This window comes from Amphibalanus amphitrite, unplaced genomic scaffold, assembly GCF_019059575.1.
Source record: "Amphibalanus amphitrite isolate SeventyFive unplaced genomic scaffold, NRLGWU_Aamphi_draft 000011F_arrow, whole genome shotgun sequence".
NCBI classification, from domain to species: Eukaryota; Metazoa; Arthropoda; class Thecostraca; order Balanomorpha; family Balanidae; genus Amphibalanus; species Amphibalanus amphitrite.
The window spans coordinates 875,157-894,025 of NW_024881507.1; the positions used below are offsets into that span (position 1 = coordinate 875,157).

Consider the following 18,869-nt stretch of genomic DNA (forward strand, 5'->3'; position numbering starts at 1 on the left):
CCGGCGAGCTGTGATTTCTGCCCTTTCCAGACGTATTGTCTCATTTAATCCGGACACATGACAGCGATTAGAGCGCGTGTCGACAAATTTGAGTCATTTTCTGTCGCTGGCTGCTAGCGGCGCCGGGCTCGCGTCAAACAATGAGCGTCGCCACCAGCTGCGGCTGCTGCTGCGATGCAGCTGTCACCGGCTCAAAATGAAACGGGGCGGCCGGATCGCCCGCGCCGGCCTATAATAGCTTGATTTGGGGCTCGAATAGAGGGAGCGGAGGATGGCCAGCACGAGGAGGGAGGGAGGGGCAGAGGGGTGGGAGGAGACCCGAGCCCTGGCGCGGTTGACGACCCGGGTCCAGGGGGAGGGGACCGGGCTTCGGCCGAGGCGAGATAAGACACGCACAGTACACAGGCCGCAAAACAGGTCGGGCAGTCCAAGGCGCGCGCTCAGAGGCGGCGGACAGTGCGGAAGGGTGGAAACGAAGCGACAGGCTGTGGAAAACGATCCCCTCCCACCCTCCCCAATAGCAACTTTCAATCCAAAAATACCGTCCTATAGACACACCCGTCGTCGGCCTAATCAAAATGAAACGGGGCGGCCGGATCGCCCGCGCCGGCCTATAATCGTTCACAAGGAGCCACTGCCGCCGACCCGCGTGGGCCGCTGGGTCACGGACCACCGCAGCGACAGTGGCGATCGAGGGTGGGAGATGTTCTGTAGATTATAGGCCACCGAGCCGCCGAGTCCGTAGAACAGAGTCAGGACCTTAACTGGCTGTTGTATTATTGCATGAGGGGCATTCCATGTCAAATCAAACACCGAAATCCGTCATCCCCTTCGATTTTTCTGAAAATTTGTAGGCAGACTGGGCATGGTTCAAAACTGAGTTACGTATAATATTTTCGAAATTTGATAAAGTATCGCTGAGATATAGGTCATCGAATATAGCCAAAAATGCCACACATCAATTTTTTAAATGTCTATAACTCTGGTTCCTTTTCTGGTATCAAAATGATATTAACAGGGTCTTGTAGGCAATTGATAAGGCTTTGATTTTTAATTATAAAATTAAATTGAAGTGACCTTGAAATGCATTTGACCTTGAATTAAAACCGAAAAATTTAAATAGCAAAAAACACGTCACCTTCGATTCGGGTAATTTTTACATATCATGTCCGTCACAATGTTCCTAACCATCTGTGAAAAAATTGGAGTGGGCCATTCATAACTCTCGCGGCAAACGCCGTTTTCATGCATCAACCTCACGCAACCGCGCGTGACCTTGAAAGACAGAGTCAAGACATGCTTGCTTGTGTACACTTTCTGAAATGAATGATTGCTGATTAGTGATATCCCAAACTCTGCGAGAATGGAAATACATAGTTATCGTAGTCAAGCATTCAAGTTCCATAGTAAAAGTGTCTCAGGCAAACGGTATTTTGCGGTGAATTTTGAGCCGTGTGGAAATGCATCATGAAGCCAAAATTCAACGAAAACATTATCACGCACCGATATCTTCACGTCTTTTTATCTTCACTATACGAAAGAATATACATTTTTGAGTATGTATGGGGAATTTCTAGTTAATCCAATAATAAATATGGCAGTTAGAGACCCGCTAAGAGTAACATGTCGCCGGCTGAGGCGGGATCGGCCGACGCGGGAAACGCAGCAATCACAATTTTGTGTTTACACATTCATATTTCAATTGTTTACCAACCTATTTTCAAAATTCTTACACCATAAGATTGCCTGTACATTTCTTAGTCTTCTCACAAAATTTGACGCGAATCGAACGTAATCAGCGGTAAGGAGCGCGATGTAAAGACGGAACCGTTCCGTTCCGTCCCGGCACAGTCTACAATTCAGGCGGCGGCTAGCGGTCGGCGCCGGCTGCCGAGTCGCCGCGTCGCCGCGGCGACAGGATGTTCACTTTACACCGCTATTACTAGACCAGTTGTTTGTGAACCGATTTTCTTCTTGCTTGCACGATGAGATGTGCAATTCAATTTTGTACAGGTAGCTATAATTAATTTCGCATTAATACTATGAGATATTGGCGAAACACAGGAGGGCTGGGGCGAAATTCACTCTTCCCCCTCCACTGCGCGTGCTAAAATACGTTTGCATATGTGCCATTTTCTTCAAAACTTATGAATGGCCCACTCTAATTTTTTCACAGGTTGTTAAGAATATGGTAGGCAATAAAATATATGAAAATTAGCCAAATCGAAGGTGACGTGTTTTTTGCTATTTCAATTTTTGTGCTTAAGAACAGAGTTAAGCAAATTTCAAGGTCGTATATTTACGTAGGTGCAATTCTAAACAAATGCTTAAGAAATTACCTAAACAGTAAGGTTTATTTCATTCAAATCAAACAAGTACAACCAAAGTTATGGTCGTTCAAAAATATAAAGATGCAACATTTTGTAAAAATTCGATGCCCTATATTTAGAAGACCTGTGGTCAGAATGTGCAAAAAACATCAATGTAATGTTCGGGGCGACACAGGAACTCGCTCACAAATTTATAATGAAATCGATGATGGTAAGGTGCAAAACAGCCGATTTTTGTTCGATTTGACGTGGAATGCCCCATGAGTTAAAATTACGTGCACTTCTTACTGATATATTTATATCCACACAGTGCAGTAGCACTTCATAACCGCCCGTTATGCGCTATTCTCTGACTCTGAATCATTGCTACTCCGCGACGTCTGTTGGCGTGCAGACTGACTGCGGCGTCCCGCTGAGAACCTGCAGAGATGCCGTCCGTCTCTGAGGGCAGGGTCAGGTGTGACGCTGCACCCCGAACCGGCCCCGCCCATTGCTCAGTATCAGATAGCGACGCCTAGCGTCCGATGTATGCGATTAGCCTGACAGGGCCCTCTAATAGCGTGACGTGATTTGTTATCCCGCCCCTGTCCCGTGGGCCAGATGATGGCGAAGTCGCTCAGGGCTGAGCGCCGCGGCTCACCGCTGACCGCGGCGTGGGACCGGCAGAGCCGCCGCCGTCCGGACTGTGCGCAGATTAAGGACAGTCGGAGTGATGGATGGGAGATCAGGTTCTCTCATGGCTTCCGTTCCGACTAAGCATTCTCGCCGCTCCCGCCTGAGCCGTCGTTTGTCTTCGGACCGAGATGTGACGCGTGCGGTGCCCATTATGCGTCATTGGATGACGTCGGCAGGACGCCGTTTGTCCGAGCACAGACCCCTGTGGCTCCAGGGGCCGAGGAAGGCACAGCACCACACCGCACTGCACCAACCGCACGGCTCCCGCGGACGGCGCAGAGCGGGCAGCAGCCCCCTGCACAGTCCGGGGTAGGCTGTACCGCATGCCACTGAATTCAATGCTGGCGGAAAGAGAGCACCAGACTGGGCTTCGAGTGCGGCCGATATCGGGGGACACTGCATTTGGTGAGGAGGATGTTTGAATGTTACAGATATGTTGATGGGCGTTCCCATCTTAACAAGCACATAATATTATTGCTCATGTTTTAATAGATTGCGCTGGATAGGTATTGTTTTCAATGTGCTATTATTTCAAACATATTTTCGCACATTGCTGCACAGTGCCCAGTTGTATGCCTATACAAATCCGAGTTCCTAGATTCACGTCATGCGAAAAAAATGTCATGAGTCACAGCGATGAGCTCGTTTGTGCCTAAAAGCAAAAAAAGGAGCAAGTGTCGCTCACACCAGTCTACTAAAGCGCGCCGCGGTGCACGCTTTGTCACGGCCTTCCGACCGGAAGCGTCTGAATCTCGGCCGGCCTCCGACTCCCCCCGAGTTATGTACGGCTGCTGACACTGCCCGAGACGAGACTGCTCAGACAAACGCGGCAATAAACCAGCCCGACTCCCAGATAAGCCCCGTCCAGACGGACCCCGGCCGGCCGCCGCCGGCCGCGCCAATTGCGGTATTTTGCAGACAGTACTACCGCTGGCTTTGTTCATTCAAGTCGGACGGGCTATTTCTGACACGTCAGTGGTGCTCCATTGTGGGTCACTGGGACGAAGAGCTCAACTTGTTTTTAGGAGAGCAGGATGGGATGGTCCTTACAGTTGCTTCAGGAACGCGCTTCGGTGCAGTGATACTATCGGGAACGGATGCTATTTGACATTTGTACAAACTTAATCATTATTGACCGTTGCATTGCTATGTAACCTTACATACATAACCTGGAATCCTGCGTGTTTCTACGCGTACTAAGAAATGTTTGACACAGACTTGTAAACGATTCAAAAAAATTCAATCAATTCAATCACGACTCACTTGATGAAATGACCGATTCAATCATAACTCAATCAAACAGTCTGATTTTCCAAGCGATTCAATCACGACTCATGGACCTTGTTATTCAACTCAATCACGACTCATCCCATTTTCAGTGATTCAGGGAATGACTCAACTCATGATTTAACTCAACGCGATTCAATCAAGATGTTATATAAAATATATACATATGTGATATCAATTTAAGACATTTTTTGGAAACTGATACAAAACAGATACCAACCAAATACACTAGGAGAATACCAAAAAACATAGAAAAGTACTAAATCTATACTGAACTCTCAACAAAGTTGTAGATATTTATATAAATACGGTGGAAAGATGATAATTGAAGTGCAGAAAACACAAGTTCTGTTACAAATGAAGCTACCAGAAGACTTATAAAAATTCATTTATCTGCTTGGCGCTTGCAAAAGGAAACATGCAAAATTGCACAGAACACTACCACATATTATCAGCATAATCGAAAAGGACCAAAATTTGCAAATCAATTGTGATACCCAAACTAAAACAGCTGGTGATCAGCCATTCAAAAAAATATTGATTGATACTTTATCAAGCAGTGGTAAAGCCGGTAAAGATTACACGGACTAGACATTTTCGGCGTGCTACAAGTTTTCTTTACTATCAAGAATACGGAATATCGACACATACGAAGCTATTCAATAGTTACATAATATAAATTGAATGCTCTCATGATAAAACTACCTCAGCCATCCATATCTTCAATGACAAAATAACAATTCCAAGCCCGCCCCACGACACCAAACTTCATACGCGGCGGAGCTCAAGCTGAGTTGCAAGTTGTAAAGGCCTGGCTACACTACGCGTTTTCTGCGTGCGTTTTTTGCTTTTGCGAGTTTGCGTGATTTGCATAATATGGTTCTAGAAAGAAACGATATTATGTTTTGTTTTTGTTATATTTTTTATGATTTTTTTTAATTATTAAATCATTATAAAAGGTTTTATTAACTTTTATATAATATACGCAAACGTGCAAGCTCGCAAAAAACGCACGCAGAACACGCGTAGTGTAGCAAGGCCTTTAGTACTGAAGTACATACGCATGCGCTAAGTGGGCAGCCATCTTTAATTTGGCAGCAGAACATGAATTACTAACTATATAAAATACATAGTTTATATTTTTAGATTCAATTAAGCATATTTATGCATGCGTGTAAAACAATTTTTTATTCTGCCCAATTCATTACAGAAAAAAATATCCAACAGTAAAAATCTAAATTGGTTTGGCAATATGTATTTAGCCCGGCACTAGGTAGTTGCAGCGTATATTGACGCAGCTGCGACATAAAAGCGTACATATTTTGCGTGGTTTGCATGTGGCAAATATTGCGAGCAGTCTGGCAAATCTCTAATCCGAATTTAGCATCGAATGCAAAACTGTTAGCGGTCCTCAAAACTAGAAGGTGAAGAACACCAAACGGATAAAGATTGTTGAGCTATGAAAACAATAGATTTTGGGTGATGGTGGAGGTGATGGGAAGGTGGTTGTTTTTTAATACCTAGTAGGGTATGTATCTGCTTTTTGCCATTGTATCTTTACTTTTGTGTAATTGGGAGCCACCACGGCAATATGTGACAGATCCATCAGTGCTCATAAGCCAAGGTATTCCAGTTATTTACGTTGATAGGTAAACGCTGATTCTGCTGGGAAATGTAAAGTGAGTGAGAAGACCATGGGTTAGATCAAGCAATTTATGACCCTTAGCCCAAAATCAAATCAGTAACTAAGGTTACCAAATTATAATGTGAACATGCATTGTGTATTCATCAATATACTCACAAATGTCCTGATGAAACAGGGTATTGAAAATATAATGATTAACATGATATCTAAAACATGTGTGTTGAACTGTTGAGCAATGTGCGCCTGCTTACTGCTACTGTTAACTTGGCTACTATACTGATTTTAAGGCACTGGAAAGAAACTTAACATTCATTTTTTCATCTTTATGCATTGACATTTATGTATATTTTGTGTTTACAGTTTGATTAAAACCTAAAACAATTTTTTATGTTTTTCAATTATGATAGCTGTGCGCATTTATAATGCTGACAAAATACCTAAAAATTTTGCAGTGCATTGTGTGTGACTATGATGCAAATGCCACATATATTTCTACATAATATAGTACTAAATATGGTCATAACCTCAATTTCCAGCACATGGTGATTGAATCATTTTGTTAATTCGATCAACTTGAATCGATGAGTTGCCGATTCAATCACTTGCAGTTGCCATGTTTGACCGAATCAATCAGGATTCATATGGTGACAAGAGGTGATTCAACCGACTCAATCACAGTGAGTCGGCATTTTCAAGCGATTCATGAGAATCGATTCAATCAGAGTTGAATCGCTTACAAGTCTGGTTTGACATTATGTTGGCTAATTATGCTACCTTCTGACCTTCGGTGTTTTTTTTATCCCGACACATATACTGAGCGAACAATAGCTCGCCGCTCACCGCCAGTCGCTGACTGCCTTTGACGGCATGCGATCGTCACGACATCAGACCGCGTCTCTCCATCTCCCTCTCTCCCTCCCCTTCTCTCTCTCCCTCTCGGCCGTCGTTTCACGGCCGCCGTCGTCGCTAAGTGGGCCTGACTGGCGTTATCTGCTCCGGAGCGGCCCACTGACAGGCCGACACCGGCGGCGCGACACACGCCAGCGGGACAGCTCGATGACGGATTGGACGTCTGTGACGCAGCCCGACAGACACACGACACGATAACGAGCCGCGACATGGTGCTGAATGAGGGCAGCCAAACGCTTTATGAACGCGGTATTTAAATAACAATGGAAGGGGTTACGTTTAGTGGCCGGTTTATGACTGCTGAAGTAATTAAGACCATTCAGGTGCACATTACAGATGTTATGTAGAGACGGCAGGGGTATGAGTTGCCTGTTTTGCAGCTTATCAGCGGAGCTCTTTTGCATCGAGCATTTTTAAAGTGGTTCCCCAAAACGGACACTCAAACACTGTGGTCAAACTTTTATATATGTTACAGGCAAAGTGAAAACTCGGGCATTTTGCAAAATGCCTAGGCAATTTGCAAAATGCCTGACCCGCCAGAGTTTTCACTTTGCCTGTAACATATACATATTTTGTTTGAGTTAGCTGTGTTTAACGATCGCTTGGGCTAGTGTGAGTGCATGGATGGATAGAGTGTAACACGTTTTTCTTCTTTTGCAGAGATCTGAGCAACAATAACTTCCAGAGCATCCCACCCGACTTGTACAAAACGTTCCCGTCTGTTGTTAAGCTGTGAGTACTCAATATATTTTTACTGTTATCTTATCATTTTAGGCACCGTGATTAGCCAGAAATTTATCATTTTTTGAGTTCTCAATTACGAATTTCAGATAATACCATTACTTTTTGGAATAACTCTTAAGCGAGCAATTCACTGCACCAGAAATGAGAACGCAACTAATCTACCACTTTCCCCATATGCGCATTCATGAATAACTTCAGTGGATACCATTAGGCATTATGTCGGTTTACAGCCGAGTATAAACAGCAGTCGACTCTGCGTTCTAGCCAAGTGCCTACTTGACCTTGTTCGTCCTTTTGTTTCAGTGATCTCAGCCATAACCGAATAGGCAAAGTGCCGGCGAGCGCCTTCCAGCGGCTGCGTCTCAGATCGCTGTGAGTGGCCCCCAGATCTGGACATGAAAACATATAGGGCTGGTAGCGGGATATATGTATCTGGATAAATAGCGAGAGGAGAGAGAGAGAGAGAGAGAGAGAGAGAGAGAGAGAGAGAGAGAGAGAGAGAGAGAGAGAGAGAGAGAGAGAGAGAGAGGGAGAGAGGGAAGGAGGGAGGGGAGTAATGGACGGAGCCAGAGAGGAATGGAAGGAAGTTGGGAGAAAAAAGGAGAGAGGGATGGATGGACTTATAGGGAGGGATAGAGGAAAGATGGAGTCAGGGAGGTAGGAGGAAGGGATGTAGGGAAAGAGGGAGGAATATGAGTGTAAAACAATCTTTTGATCGTATTTAAAGTTGTTAGATAGTGAACTATCCATCCTCTTCCTGTTTGCTGTTGCCGTGTGTTGTGGTGAGATAACTGGCGAATGCCGGTGCGGTGCCATCCGGGGGGCTGGAGCAGAGTATGGTTGGGGAAGACGCGGCCACTGCCTGTCGGCGGGCTGGGAGCTCATTTCGGACCAGCTGTGGCTGGCTGCCGGTCTTATACCCGGCAACTTTCTGCAATAAACGCCGTGCCGGACCGGACAGGAATCTGCAGTGTCCGCGACAGGAATTTTCGGTGACTCTGACAGATGTTTGGGGTCTCCCCGACAGTCGGGACGGATCTATTTCCAATGAATGAAAGGATTTATTCTTGACCTCGCCGCCCTACCAACCAGGAAGTTGTGAAAGGTGTAATTCGTAATGTTTTCGCTTCTTGTCCATAGGTCACTGGCGTGGAACCGGATCGAAGCGTTAGCCCCCGAGGCCATGTATGGGCAATTACGGCTCACCAAACTGTAAGTGAAGATAAAAGTGATTTTATATAGCAATGCATTATGATGTCAGTTTTTTTTTTAGCATGCGGACGGGGATCCCACGCGACGCGGCCCTCCTTTCACTGAGTCACGAGCCCAGAGTTTGTCTGTCAGCTGCAGCGCTGACCTCGTGAGAGGGAGCGGCGCGGTCATTTTCAGACAGGACGGGCCCATCATCCGGAGTCATATCCGGCACATCTTGGCGGCCGCCACAGTCAGGTCCGCCTAACGAGGAATCCCACGGGGTGCCCGCCAAATGTCCCTTGTCCCTCGCCGCCGCATTTCTGGCAAACACGCAGACAGTACCTACGCAGCTTGAATGACGTTCTTGCTGCTGCGTTAAGATATGAATGAAACTATAATTAGTTAATTTACATATAAATATGTGTATGCTGTATGCACAACCAGAATGAGCACAATATCTGAGCTTAGCAATGCATCATGTCTTAACTCTTAACCGTTGACTTTTTTGACGCACTTATTGCTCATAACTAGGCATTGTTTACGTTGTTTGGATGGTATCTAGGTACATATGACTCTTGCTTCCTGGTACCTTCCTAGGTCATCTATCCTCAGCATAGTCGCCAAAGTTCTCCTTACTTCCAAACACTATTGGTACAGTCACGGAACACCAGCTATCAATTCGCACATCTGACGACCGCTTGTCTCTTTCAGGGATCTGCGAAACAATCGTCTCAGCGAGGTGACGGAGCCCAGCTTCCGTCCACTGCGGAGGCTGGAAGAACTGTTCCTGGACAGGAACATGTTTAGCAGCATTCCAAGCAAGGCTCTGGCACCTCTCACAAGACTAAAAGCGCTGTAAGTACACACTGCTGCGTGCAAGGTGAATAAATAGACGCATGTACTATTCAAATTACAAATATTTTGGATAAGCTATACCAACAATGCGTAAGCATGAATCACCTTGGATAGCACACACTCGTAATACTCGTACATTTCATATAAGGAAACCAACTAAACCATCTCTGATCTCAGCACCGTTTCCATTAATCACAGGAGGCGCAGCTTCCTGGACCACGATAGCCATGGTCTTCCATGAAATCAAGTCACGGAGCGACCTCGTGTAGCATTTGTAACGTGCAGACTGCCGAACTGGCTTATCGGAGGCCACATCCATCGACACAGAGCGCCGCCACTGGACGTAGGGTCTGAGTTTCGGCCGGATCAGCGGAACGGCGCGCCCTCTGATCCCATGCACCGATTCATTTCCGACAGAGCTCTCGTGAAAATAGATTAAAGGATCTTCCACGCCGCGGGTCGTTATCTTTTATCGCTCGTTGCGGCACAATAACGTGGCCCTAGTGGCCATTTTGTCGTTATGGATAGTCGCTTTCGTTCTGTAACCGGCGACCGGGCTGTCTCATTGGCAGGAGTCTCGAGGGCAACCAGTTGACATCGCTGCCTGACAACGCGCTCAGCACGCTGGAAAACCTGCAGCTGCTGTGAGTACTAGCTACCTTTGAATTATCCCCTGCAGTCTGAAAACCCTCATTCAGGTTGCAAGTCGCTCCGTTATAATACACTGACCGGCAATGCATGTGTTGCTTTCATGGATTATTTACATTGTTTATAGACGGTGTACATGTTGACCGGTGTTGCTGACATTCCCTAAACATTTTGATGCCGCCTCTGTCATCTCAGGATGTTGCCGGATGATATATTGCATTTAAATCATGCTTATGTCTGCAACAGGCGCGTTATTCAACTCAAATATATGCAACATGCCATCCACCAGTCCAACTCATTTGCCTCCCAGGACACTAGAGCTTGCCTTGATTTCATGCCTAACGAGACATTCATTTTTCTTCAGCTGCAGCGACGCTCATAACATTCACATTAGAATAGCATATAAATAACCCTTTGTAATTCATTCATGGGAGTAATGCATGTAGCCCTTTTAATTTGATATTCTCTTGCGAAGTGTACTCCAATGACCGACATCGTAAATACAAGTATTTTGACATAATTTTTACCTTCAGAGCGGTCGAATTTATCGTTGGTCCTATGTCCATTGTCGTTCATTGGTCCATGTTTTACCATATCGCTGTGGTGGTCCCTGATCCCTCCTCTACCTCAGTCCTCCCGCCTCTCTCCGACCCCCCTCGGACCGCTGTAATCCGACCCAGCCCGACGGCCTGGATTGTGTCGCGCCGATGCGCCGCCGGCGGCCGTCGGGGTCGGCGGAGGCCGCTGCCTACGGGCCCGGCCGGCGCGCCGTCGCCGTCGTCGCCGTCGATGGCCACTCTCTCTCAGGGGTGGGGGGGGGGGGGGCAGATTATTCAATGAATCGGAAGGCGTCTGCAGCGGGCAGCGTCTGAGGAGGCCCGGCTGAGAGTGACGCGGCGGCCTGGGCCGGGTCGGCACAATGCCGCCCGGACGGGGTCGCTGCCGTCTCTGGGAGACTGTGGGCCGGGGTTGCGTCCTGCTCAGGGCAGACTGTCGGGGAATAAAGGACGGCTGTCAGCGCCAACCGGACCTCCGGCTGGCGCTGTGTTGTTTCTTGTCACTCAGTCCAGCTGTAACACGCACGGCAACATCCCCACTTTGGAACCAGTTGCCTCTTAGCTGCATGGTCCCTTCCGTCTCTGGTTGTCCACTCCGTCCATTTCTTCGCTCACTGCAGTGTCCCGTTTTCCATCCCGTTTTCCGTGCCGTCTCCGTTCGCCCTCTCATCTCCATTTATCCACCTCATTCTGCTTTTCCGCTCAGTGGGTTCTTTACGGTCTCCTTTGGAGGTATTTGTCTCCGAGATGACCCCATTCGTCATGAGGGGCATAACAGGCTTGATGATTGCACGTTTTTTTTTCTGGCGGAACATTTGCATTCATAGTTCTCCGGGTGGATGGCGGGCGAACTGGTTGATTTATACAAGCCTCGGCTAGTTTTACTGCCGGGATGAAACATCACTCGCGTGTGCTCTATGTGACAAAGCTTCAGTCATCTGGCTGCGAATAAAGTGAAATTGCCTCTGCTCCGCTGATGGACAGCGCTCCAACTGGAGGTCATTTGGCAGCCCCGAGTCAATCGACACACGTCCGGCCGAGACTTTGGCAGCACTTGGCTCCGAAATCCCCTCACAAGTCAGCCGCTGGCGAGGATTCCTGTTGGCAGACAATTCATGTGGGACTTGAAAGTGCTTTGTACCAAAGTCTGGCACAAGAAGACAAATTTAAATGCGCTTGATCAGCTTTTGTAATCAAAGTAGCTACGAATGCTGTTTCTGTCATCTGGCTCCTCCTCTCCTGCCTTGCTCTTGACCCCTGATTTGCTATGGTTAACTGAAACATTTCTGACCCCTGAGTCTCTCCTGAGCTCAAACATCTCTTGATTCCGAACCTTCCTTTTAATTCCCGAGTGACTCCTTTCCCCCGAGCCTCTCCTGATCCTGGCTCGGAGACATCACTAGTCTGAACTTCTCAACGTCACTGGCAGGAATCTGAAGAACAACTACCTACAGGATATCGATGATGAGGCGTTCGCAGGACTCAGCCAGCTCCGAGTGCTGTAAGTGACCTCACACAGGGCAGCCTGTTCTTGTGTTTAAATGGGGGCGCATATTACTTGTGGCTCGAGAAGACAGGCTCGTCGATTACGAACAGGAGGCTTAACCCGCGCACCGACGGGGGTCTGCGCCAACTTAGTACCGACGGGGGGGGGGGGGGGGGCGGATGACCGCCCCCCCTGAGATCTCGAGAACGAAGCAAGATAGCGACAAGCGGTAAACGGCATCGGATACGCACGGTCAAGATCTACAATTTTTACTAAGGTCATTTTCAGGTCAGGTCAAAGATGACGTCACAGGGGTCGAAAAAGTCAAAATGGCGGCGCTAAATATGGAGAGAGTTTTTCTCGAATAACTTTCGAATTAGTCAAGATAGGAACAAACTAAGGGCATCATCGTGATCCTCTCGTCAATCCGCATCGAATGATATATATGTTGACCTCGAAAGGTCAAGGTCAAAGGTTGACCTCAGGTCACGTGACCTCGAGGTCATCATGTATATCATTCGATGCGTCTTGACGAGCTGAACACAATGAGACCATCCACGCGTCTGTATCTTGTTCCTGTACGGAGTTATTGGCCAAAAACCTTTGGTGACCTTTGATGACGTCACATGACCTCACAGCTGCCCAACAGCAAAACAGACCTCAAGGTAGTGAAGGTTGATCTTATATGAAGTCATGTATGGTATATGGGGCCATTCCGACCCGTTTTAGTGGTAAAAACAGGGAGTTGATTTTTCCCCCATTGACTTATAATGGGGAGGTCGCGAAATTGACCTGACCTTAGGTCACCGATATCAAAATTCCGTGATATACAAATTGTAGCTACTAATGACCTAATAACATCCTGCGACTTTCAAAGGCCTCCGACATCTACTGTATCTCTGGCACGGTGACAAAGTTGCAAAAAAGTGACTTGAGGTTGGGTCATTCAAAGTGACCTGGTGACCTGACCTTGAAAGATAGGAGGTTCAAACTTGCACACCATGTGTAAAATTGATAAGGGAATAGTCATACCAAATTTCGCGGCGCTACGCGCCGCGGTTTTCCCGCTATTCGCGAAAAACCTCAGGGGGGGCGGATATCCACCCCCCCCGTCGGTGCGCGGGTTAAATGTGACACTCAGTGCTTGATTAGTTATATGTATGCACTGTGCACATTATTATATTCCATCCACTACCGTTGATATCATATTGTTGCAATTCATTTGCTCACAGTTATATTATCTGAAATATTTAAACAATGCTGCTTAACAATCTGTTGATTTTTTTTCAATAACGTTCAGTTTTGAATGTTTTTTCTAATTTTTTACTCTACCTATTATTCTGTCTGATCGTATTTTATGTACATATATTCAAAACTAACCTAATAATATACAAATATAACACGATGTGTATGTAACCATTCGGACACTGAATGATAACAGACTAACACCTGGCGCTCCCCTGACCCTCCCTAGAGAGCTGGAGGGGAACCTTTTGACGGACATTCCGAAGGCGATCGGTCGCCTCACTGCCGTCCAGACTATGTGAGTAGTAACGGTCATAGATGAGCGGTTTAGATGTGATAAGCACACTGATCGGCACAGCATTAAATAGTTTTCGTTTCTGAAGGACGAGTTACTTATCCGAGCGCAGTGTCTGAATGCTGATAGGAGGGCAGCCACGCCATTATTCGAGCCGCGTCCGAACATCAAGGTGTATTCGCGGCTGAGCCTAATTAGATGACTAACGAACATCATCACTCAACTCTAGTTGAAAGGTGTAATGAACATCTGTCCTCGTTGCACAGCTTAGCCTGTAAATGGAGACATCAAGGAACACTAATATATTATGCAACCAATACATGCATATAGCATCTCAGCTACCAACACTGCACATTTGTTCGGAAGCTACAGTATTCTCGGATAGTCATTACTCAATGCTAGCCTATGAGGCTATCAACACTATCATCACGTGCTCGTTCACATGTTTGATGTGCCGTTTGGTGCGGTTGCAGTCAGCTGTCGAGCAACCGTCTGACGTACGTCAAGGAAGGGGTGCTGCAGCGGGCTCCGTCGCTGGAGAAGCTGGAGCTGGGCGGTAACCCGATCCTCACCGTCGACAGAGACGCCTTCGCCAACCTGCCGCGCCTCAAGGAACTGTGAGTGTTCACTGAGGCGCTGTGCTGGTCTGAGAGTGCGCACTGAGCCACTGTGCTGGTCTGTGAGTGCATGTGTTTTATTGTTGAGGCACTGTTATGGACTGTGGGTGCCTGTTGAGGCACTTTGCTGTCACGTTTTATTTATGTCACAGCGCGTTTTTTTTACATTCTTGAAGATTTAAACCTCCAATCTCTGGAACCAAGATGTCATGGCGCTGTCACGAAGTCTAACTCCCCATCTCTGCATTAATTCTCTCCTGACATAAGCGTTGTCCGTTGTTCCAGCAAACTGTCTGGTGTGAAGGAGCTGAGTGTGTTCCCCAATCTGAACGGGACCGGGCAGCTACTGGACCTGCGGATCTACGGCAGCAAGCTGACGGCGGTGCCGGACGACCTGTGCTCCATAGCGCCGCGACTGCGGAGAATGTGAGTCAGGGGAGAGAGAAGACTGAAGCAAGCGGGAGCCAGGACTAGACGGGAGCCGGGACGAAGGGAGCCGGGAGCACATGTGATCCGAGATCAGACGGGAGACGGGAGCTGACGGGAGGTCAGCAGGAGCCGAGACGGGAGGATGGCCCGCTGGGAAGAGTGAAACAGAATCCGATACGTTGTCTGTGAAAGCTGAAACTGTAGCGCAGTTCAGTATGATGCAATATAATGGAATGTTTATGAAAAGTGGGGATGAGCTCGGTTGCTAGCTGTTTGGTGATTGAAATCAAATACATTGTTTTATATCGAAGAGCTTCAAATTTGTCGGCGTAAATTGACTCGGCTGTGATCTTATTTCAGATATCTGCCATCGAATAGCCTCCGAGCTCTGCCGAAGCTGGACCAGTGTGTCGACCTCCGACTACTGTAAGTACCCAGTGAAGCTATAGGGTCACCGCAACAAGCTTCGCATAGCGGTGGCTCTGTCCTTGTGAATCCTTCCTATCAAAAGGTTCGGACTAAATTTACATAAAAAAACTTCTGGGTCTTTCCCAACGTAACCCCACTGAGTCCACTGCGCCAATTATCCATGCGGGATTCCCGTTTGGTTCATCCCGCTGGCCGTTCTCTGTCCAGCGCAGTGGCTCCCATGGGACCGTCCCCCCCCTCCAGGCCGGGGAGGGGAGGGATACGGTACAGGCTCGCCGCTGCAGCCGCCGCGCGGTCGTTGTCCGAGTCATTTGCTGTGGAGGCCGCTTCTGAACGGATCCCTATGTTTGTCGGAATGTAGCTCCGAGAGTACTGTCTGATTATACGGCTGTAACCGATGGCCGAACTGGCAGCGGCGCGGCTCGCAGCGACTCGCAGCGGCCGCCGAGCCGTCATTAGCTCGCCGCGGTCGTCCGTCATTTTCTGTTGTGCTGCGAGAAAGACGCATGAGACGGGTGCCACGCCGACATGCCGCCATTAGACGGTGCATCTTGTATGTCCATGTAAATTTAACCTCATTTGGTTATGTGATGATGATTAATTGAAGTCGCCTTGGTAAAAAAGAGGCAAGCTTTGTAGTTAGCACATCAGCATAAGCCATTTAGATGCGACAACATCAAGGGACACCCGGGAAAGAATTTTACCTTTTTACAAAGCAGATATGTAAAGTAAATTTTGCACTCGTTATTGATCTTTTGTTCTTAAATACAGTAGCATGCGTGCTGTTCGCTACCGTTTTGCAGGCTTCGGTAAGCAAGTCCACGAAAAATAAACAGTCTTGCAAGCGTCTCCATTCACTTTCTACAACTCAATCCTACAGCAGACCGTCTCGACACGCGCAGTTGGTTGATGGCTCGTAAACAGCAGGGTCACACCGGCGACCATCCGTCTCTGCCGGTGGCAAAAACTGGGCTCGCACCCCGCCGTGCCGGGAGCAGTAATCTGCAGATGGGTGGAGCGACAGGGTTGGGGCCCGCGGCGGCCGGCCCACATGGAGCGGGGCGGTAACAGATCGGGCCGAGAGCGCCATGACTGATGGCTGGCGGCGTGCGGCGCGGAGTGCCTGCTGCAGACACGAGCCGCCGACAGCCGGCCGGCCGGGCCGGGCTCTCTGCCTCATACACCACGGCGCCGGCCGGAACAATGGACGGCGGCTGCAGCCGGCGGGCCGGGACTGCCGGGCTGCGGGCGGTTGCACCCCAGGCAGGGCTCAGTCAGGAACTGGACCGCCAGGGTCGGCTCTCTGGGCGGGCGCTGGGCAGGCCGGCAGACCTCCACATTAGGCCGTCCGGGGTGCGGGGTGGACGCCTGATAGTTCCAGAGTGCGTGGGCAGGTGATTCCTGGCAAATTAGCCTTTTTATGGTACTGGTGCGCCATGGCCTTGTTTTGAGCACCAAGCAGCAGCTGTTTTATGGATATTTTGCCTTACCTGTTACAGCCTCTTGATGTATGTAAACCAGATATAGGTTCCGAAGAGACATTTGGCAATAGACGTTAATTTGTCTGAAAAAATCACATATTTTTCCAGTCAAATCATTTTTCTGTCAGATTAAGTAGGCTCCTACATCTACATAGTTATGCCGCAAATCATCTTGAGTTGAACACATTTCAGTTAAAACATGACGTTTGAGGAAGTGATATGCAGTTCATTAAAAGTCAGACGGCTCTGTTAGGCACCAGCACTTTCTGAGTAATCGCAAAGTCATAATCCTCAGAACTGCATATTCATTATTTGGTGTCATATTTCGCTCACATTTAGAACAGTAAATTAGAGCAACTACCATTCATGGTCCACATGTTGTATGAATAACAGTTAACGGACAATCGTTCCAATTTTCAACTTTGCCAGACGACGATTATTATTTGTGTTTTCAGAGACGTCTCGTATAACGCCATCGAGTCAATCTCCGGCCAGCTGTTTCGACATCAGGATCAGCTGCACGACCTGCTGCTGAGAGACAACAAGATCGCAGATCTTCCCGGCGACACCTTCGTCGGACTCACCGGCCTCCTCATACTGTGAGTAGTTGAAGGGTTTTCAGCGAGCATGTGGCGTGGCTCGACGCTCAGCTACGCCGCTGTGAGCTGAAAATACTAAATATCTGCTCCCAGCTCAAGGTGCCCTGTAAATAGTCTGGTCCTAAGCCATGATATCTGTATCTGTATATCTGTACCTCTTAACGTCAGCTTACTCCACATTGTGTGACTGAATTTGGGATAGTGCGGCCGCTGGCTCAGTCATTGAATGATTCATTCCACGTCTCAATAGTTCTCTTTTGAAATGAATATCTCAGCGATGAGCGATGAGACAGCACATGACGGTTCTCCCAGCACCTCACGCATTCAGCTCCGACAGACTGTGATTGAGGGCCTATTCTGCGATCGTGTGCGCTCTATCCGACGCATATGACCTTCGTCTGGATCTATTTTGTCATGAGATAAATACCTCAGACGCGTCCTTCATAGAAACAATTATATATCTTCATGATTCATCTTCCTACACCCAAAGGTAGATGCACGTGCGCATTTCGGCTGGTCTGAGCGGGTCCAAGCTGCTCCACCTAACCTCAGCTCCAGCCACTGTCCCAGCCAGTGTCCCATCCAGTATCCCATCCAGTGTCCCACTCGGCGCCCAGCCCCAGTGACCCAGTCACCGTCTCCTGCGGCGAGGGGCGTGCCGCCGCAGAGACACCTGCCTCAACATCCCATTGTCCTCAGCGACCGGCCCCCACTCTCCGCACGTCCGCCACCGCTGCCTGTCATGTTTTGTCGCGGCGTACGAGCCCGCAGCCTCCAGTCATTATGTCCGAGTGATGGGCGTGACCCGGCTGAAGAGCCGCCTTCACGGGCTGAGCTACCCGGCCTGACGGGGCCGATTGTCCAGTGGAGGTCATTTATCGCGCGCGCCGCGCTGTGTCGACCGCCGGACAGGGCGACCTCAGCGCGCCGCTGACGGGGCCGGCTTTTCATAGGCCGCGGTGCCATTGTGCAATACAAGCTCTTGGACACTGGCGAAAAAGCACTGGTCATCTGATAAAACCATTCATGGTGTGAGAGTGGAAGGTCGGCGGGCGTTATGTCCTTATAAGGTGCCCCTGGTCATACTGCGTCAGTCTTTTATATCATACTGCGTCATACTGCGTCAGTCTTTTATAGTACCGTCCAAAAAGCACCCAAAAGCTCTTTTCGCCAGTAGATGCAGGTCAAAGTTGCACTCCACTTGAGCTCTATTTACCTTTGCCATCCTGTATTCTTTCTTCAAAAGATAATACCTCTGAAAGAACTCAGTCTCAGTCCGACTTCTGACTGGTTCGAGACTGAGATGACGTTACTGTGAGCTGGACGGAGGTATGCGGCTGGCGTCTGTCCAACCATGCGCGACACATGCTCCGGTCTGACAGCTGGTCAAGCCGACACAGCGCCGAGTAGAGGCGGCAAAAGATGAAAATTTTGGGAACCAGAC

At 48.3% G+C, this 18,869-nt stretch overlaps 1 protein-coding gene across 3 annotated transcripts in view; it reads left to right on the forward strand.

Moving 5' to 3' along the window:
* Positions 1-18,869, forward strand: part of LOC122381948 (leucine-rich repeat-containing G-protein coupled receptor 5-like) — a 63,625-nt gene that overhangs the window by 37,110 nt on the left and 7,646 nt on the right. For all 3 annotated transcript variants that reach the window (XR_006256614.1, XM_043366739.1, XM_043366748.1), the window contains exons 3-13: positions 7,507-7,578; positions 7,894-7,962; positions 8,731-8,802; positions 9,496-9,639; positions 10,212-10,283; positions 12,274-12,345; positions 13,805-13,873; positions 14,344-14,487; positions 14,773-14,913; positions 15,277-15,342; positions 17,282-17,425. Coding sequence is in view for 2 of the 3 variants with exons in the window: in XM_043366739.1 (XP_043222674.1) it covers positions 7,507-7,578; positions 7,894-7,962; positions 8,731-8,802; positions 9,496-9,639; positions 10,212-10,283; positions 12,274-12,345; positions 13,805-13,873; positions 14,344-14,487; positions 14,773-14,913; positions 15,277-15,342; positions 17,282-17,425 (1,065 nt within the window). In the remaining variant the exon portion in view is untranslated. The remainder of the gene's footprint in view (positions 1-7,506; positions 7,579-7,893; positions 7,963-8,730; positions 8,803-9,495; positions 9,640-10,211; positions 10,284-12,273; positions 12,346-13,804; positions 13,874-14,343; positions 14,488-14,772; positions 14,914-15,276; positions 15,343-17,281; positions 17,426-18,869) is intronic.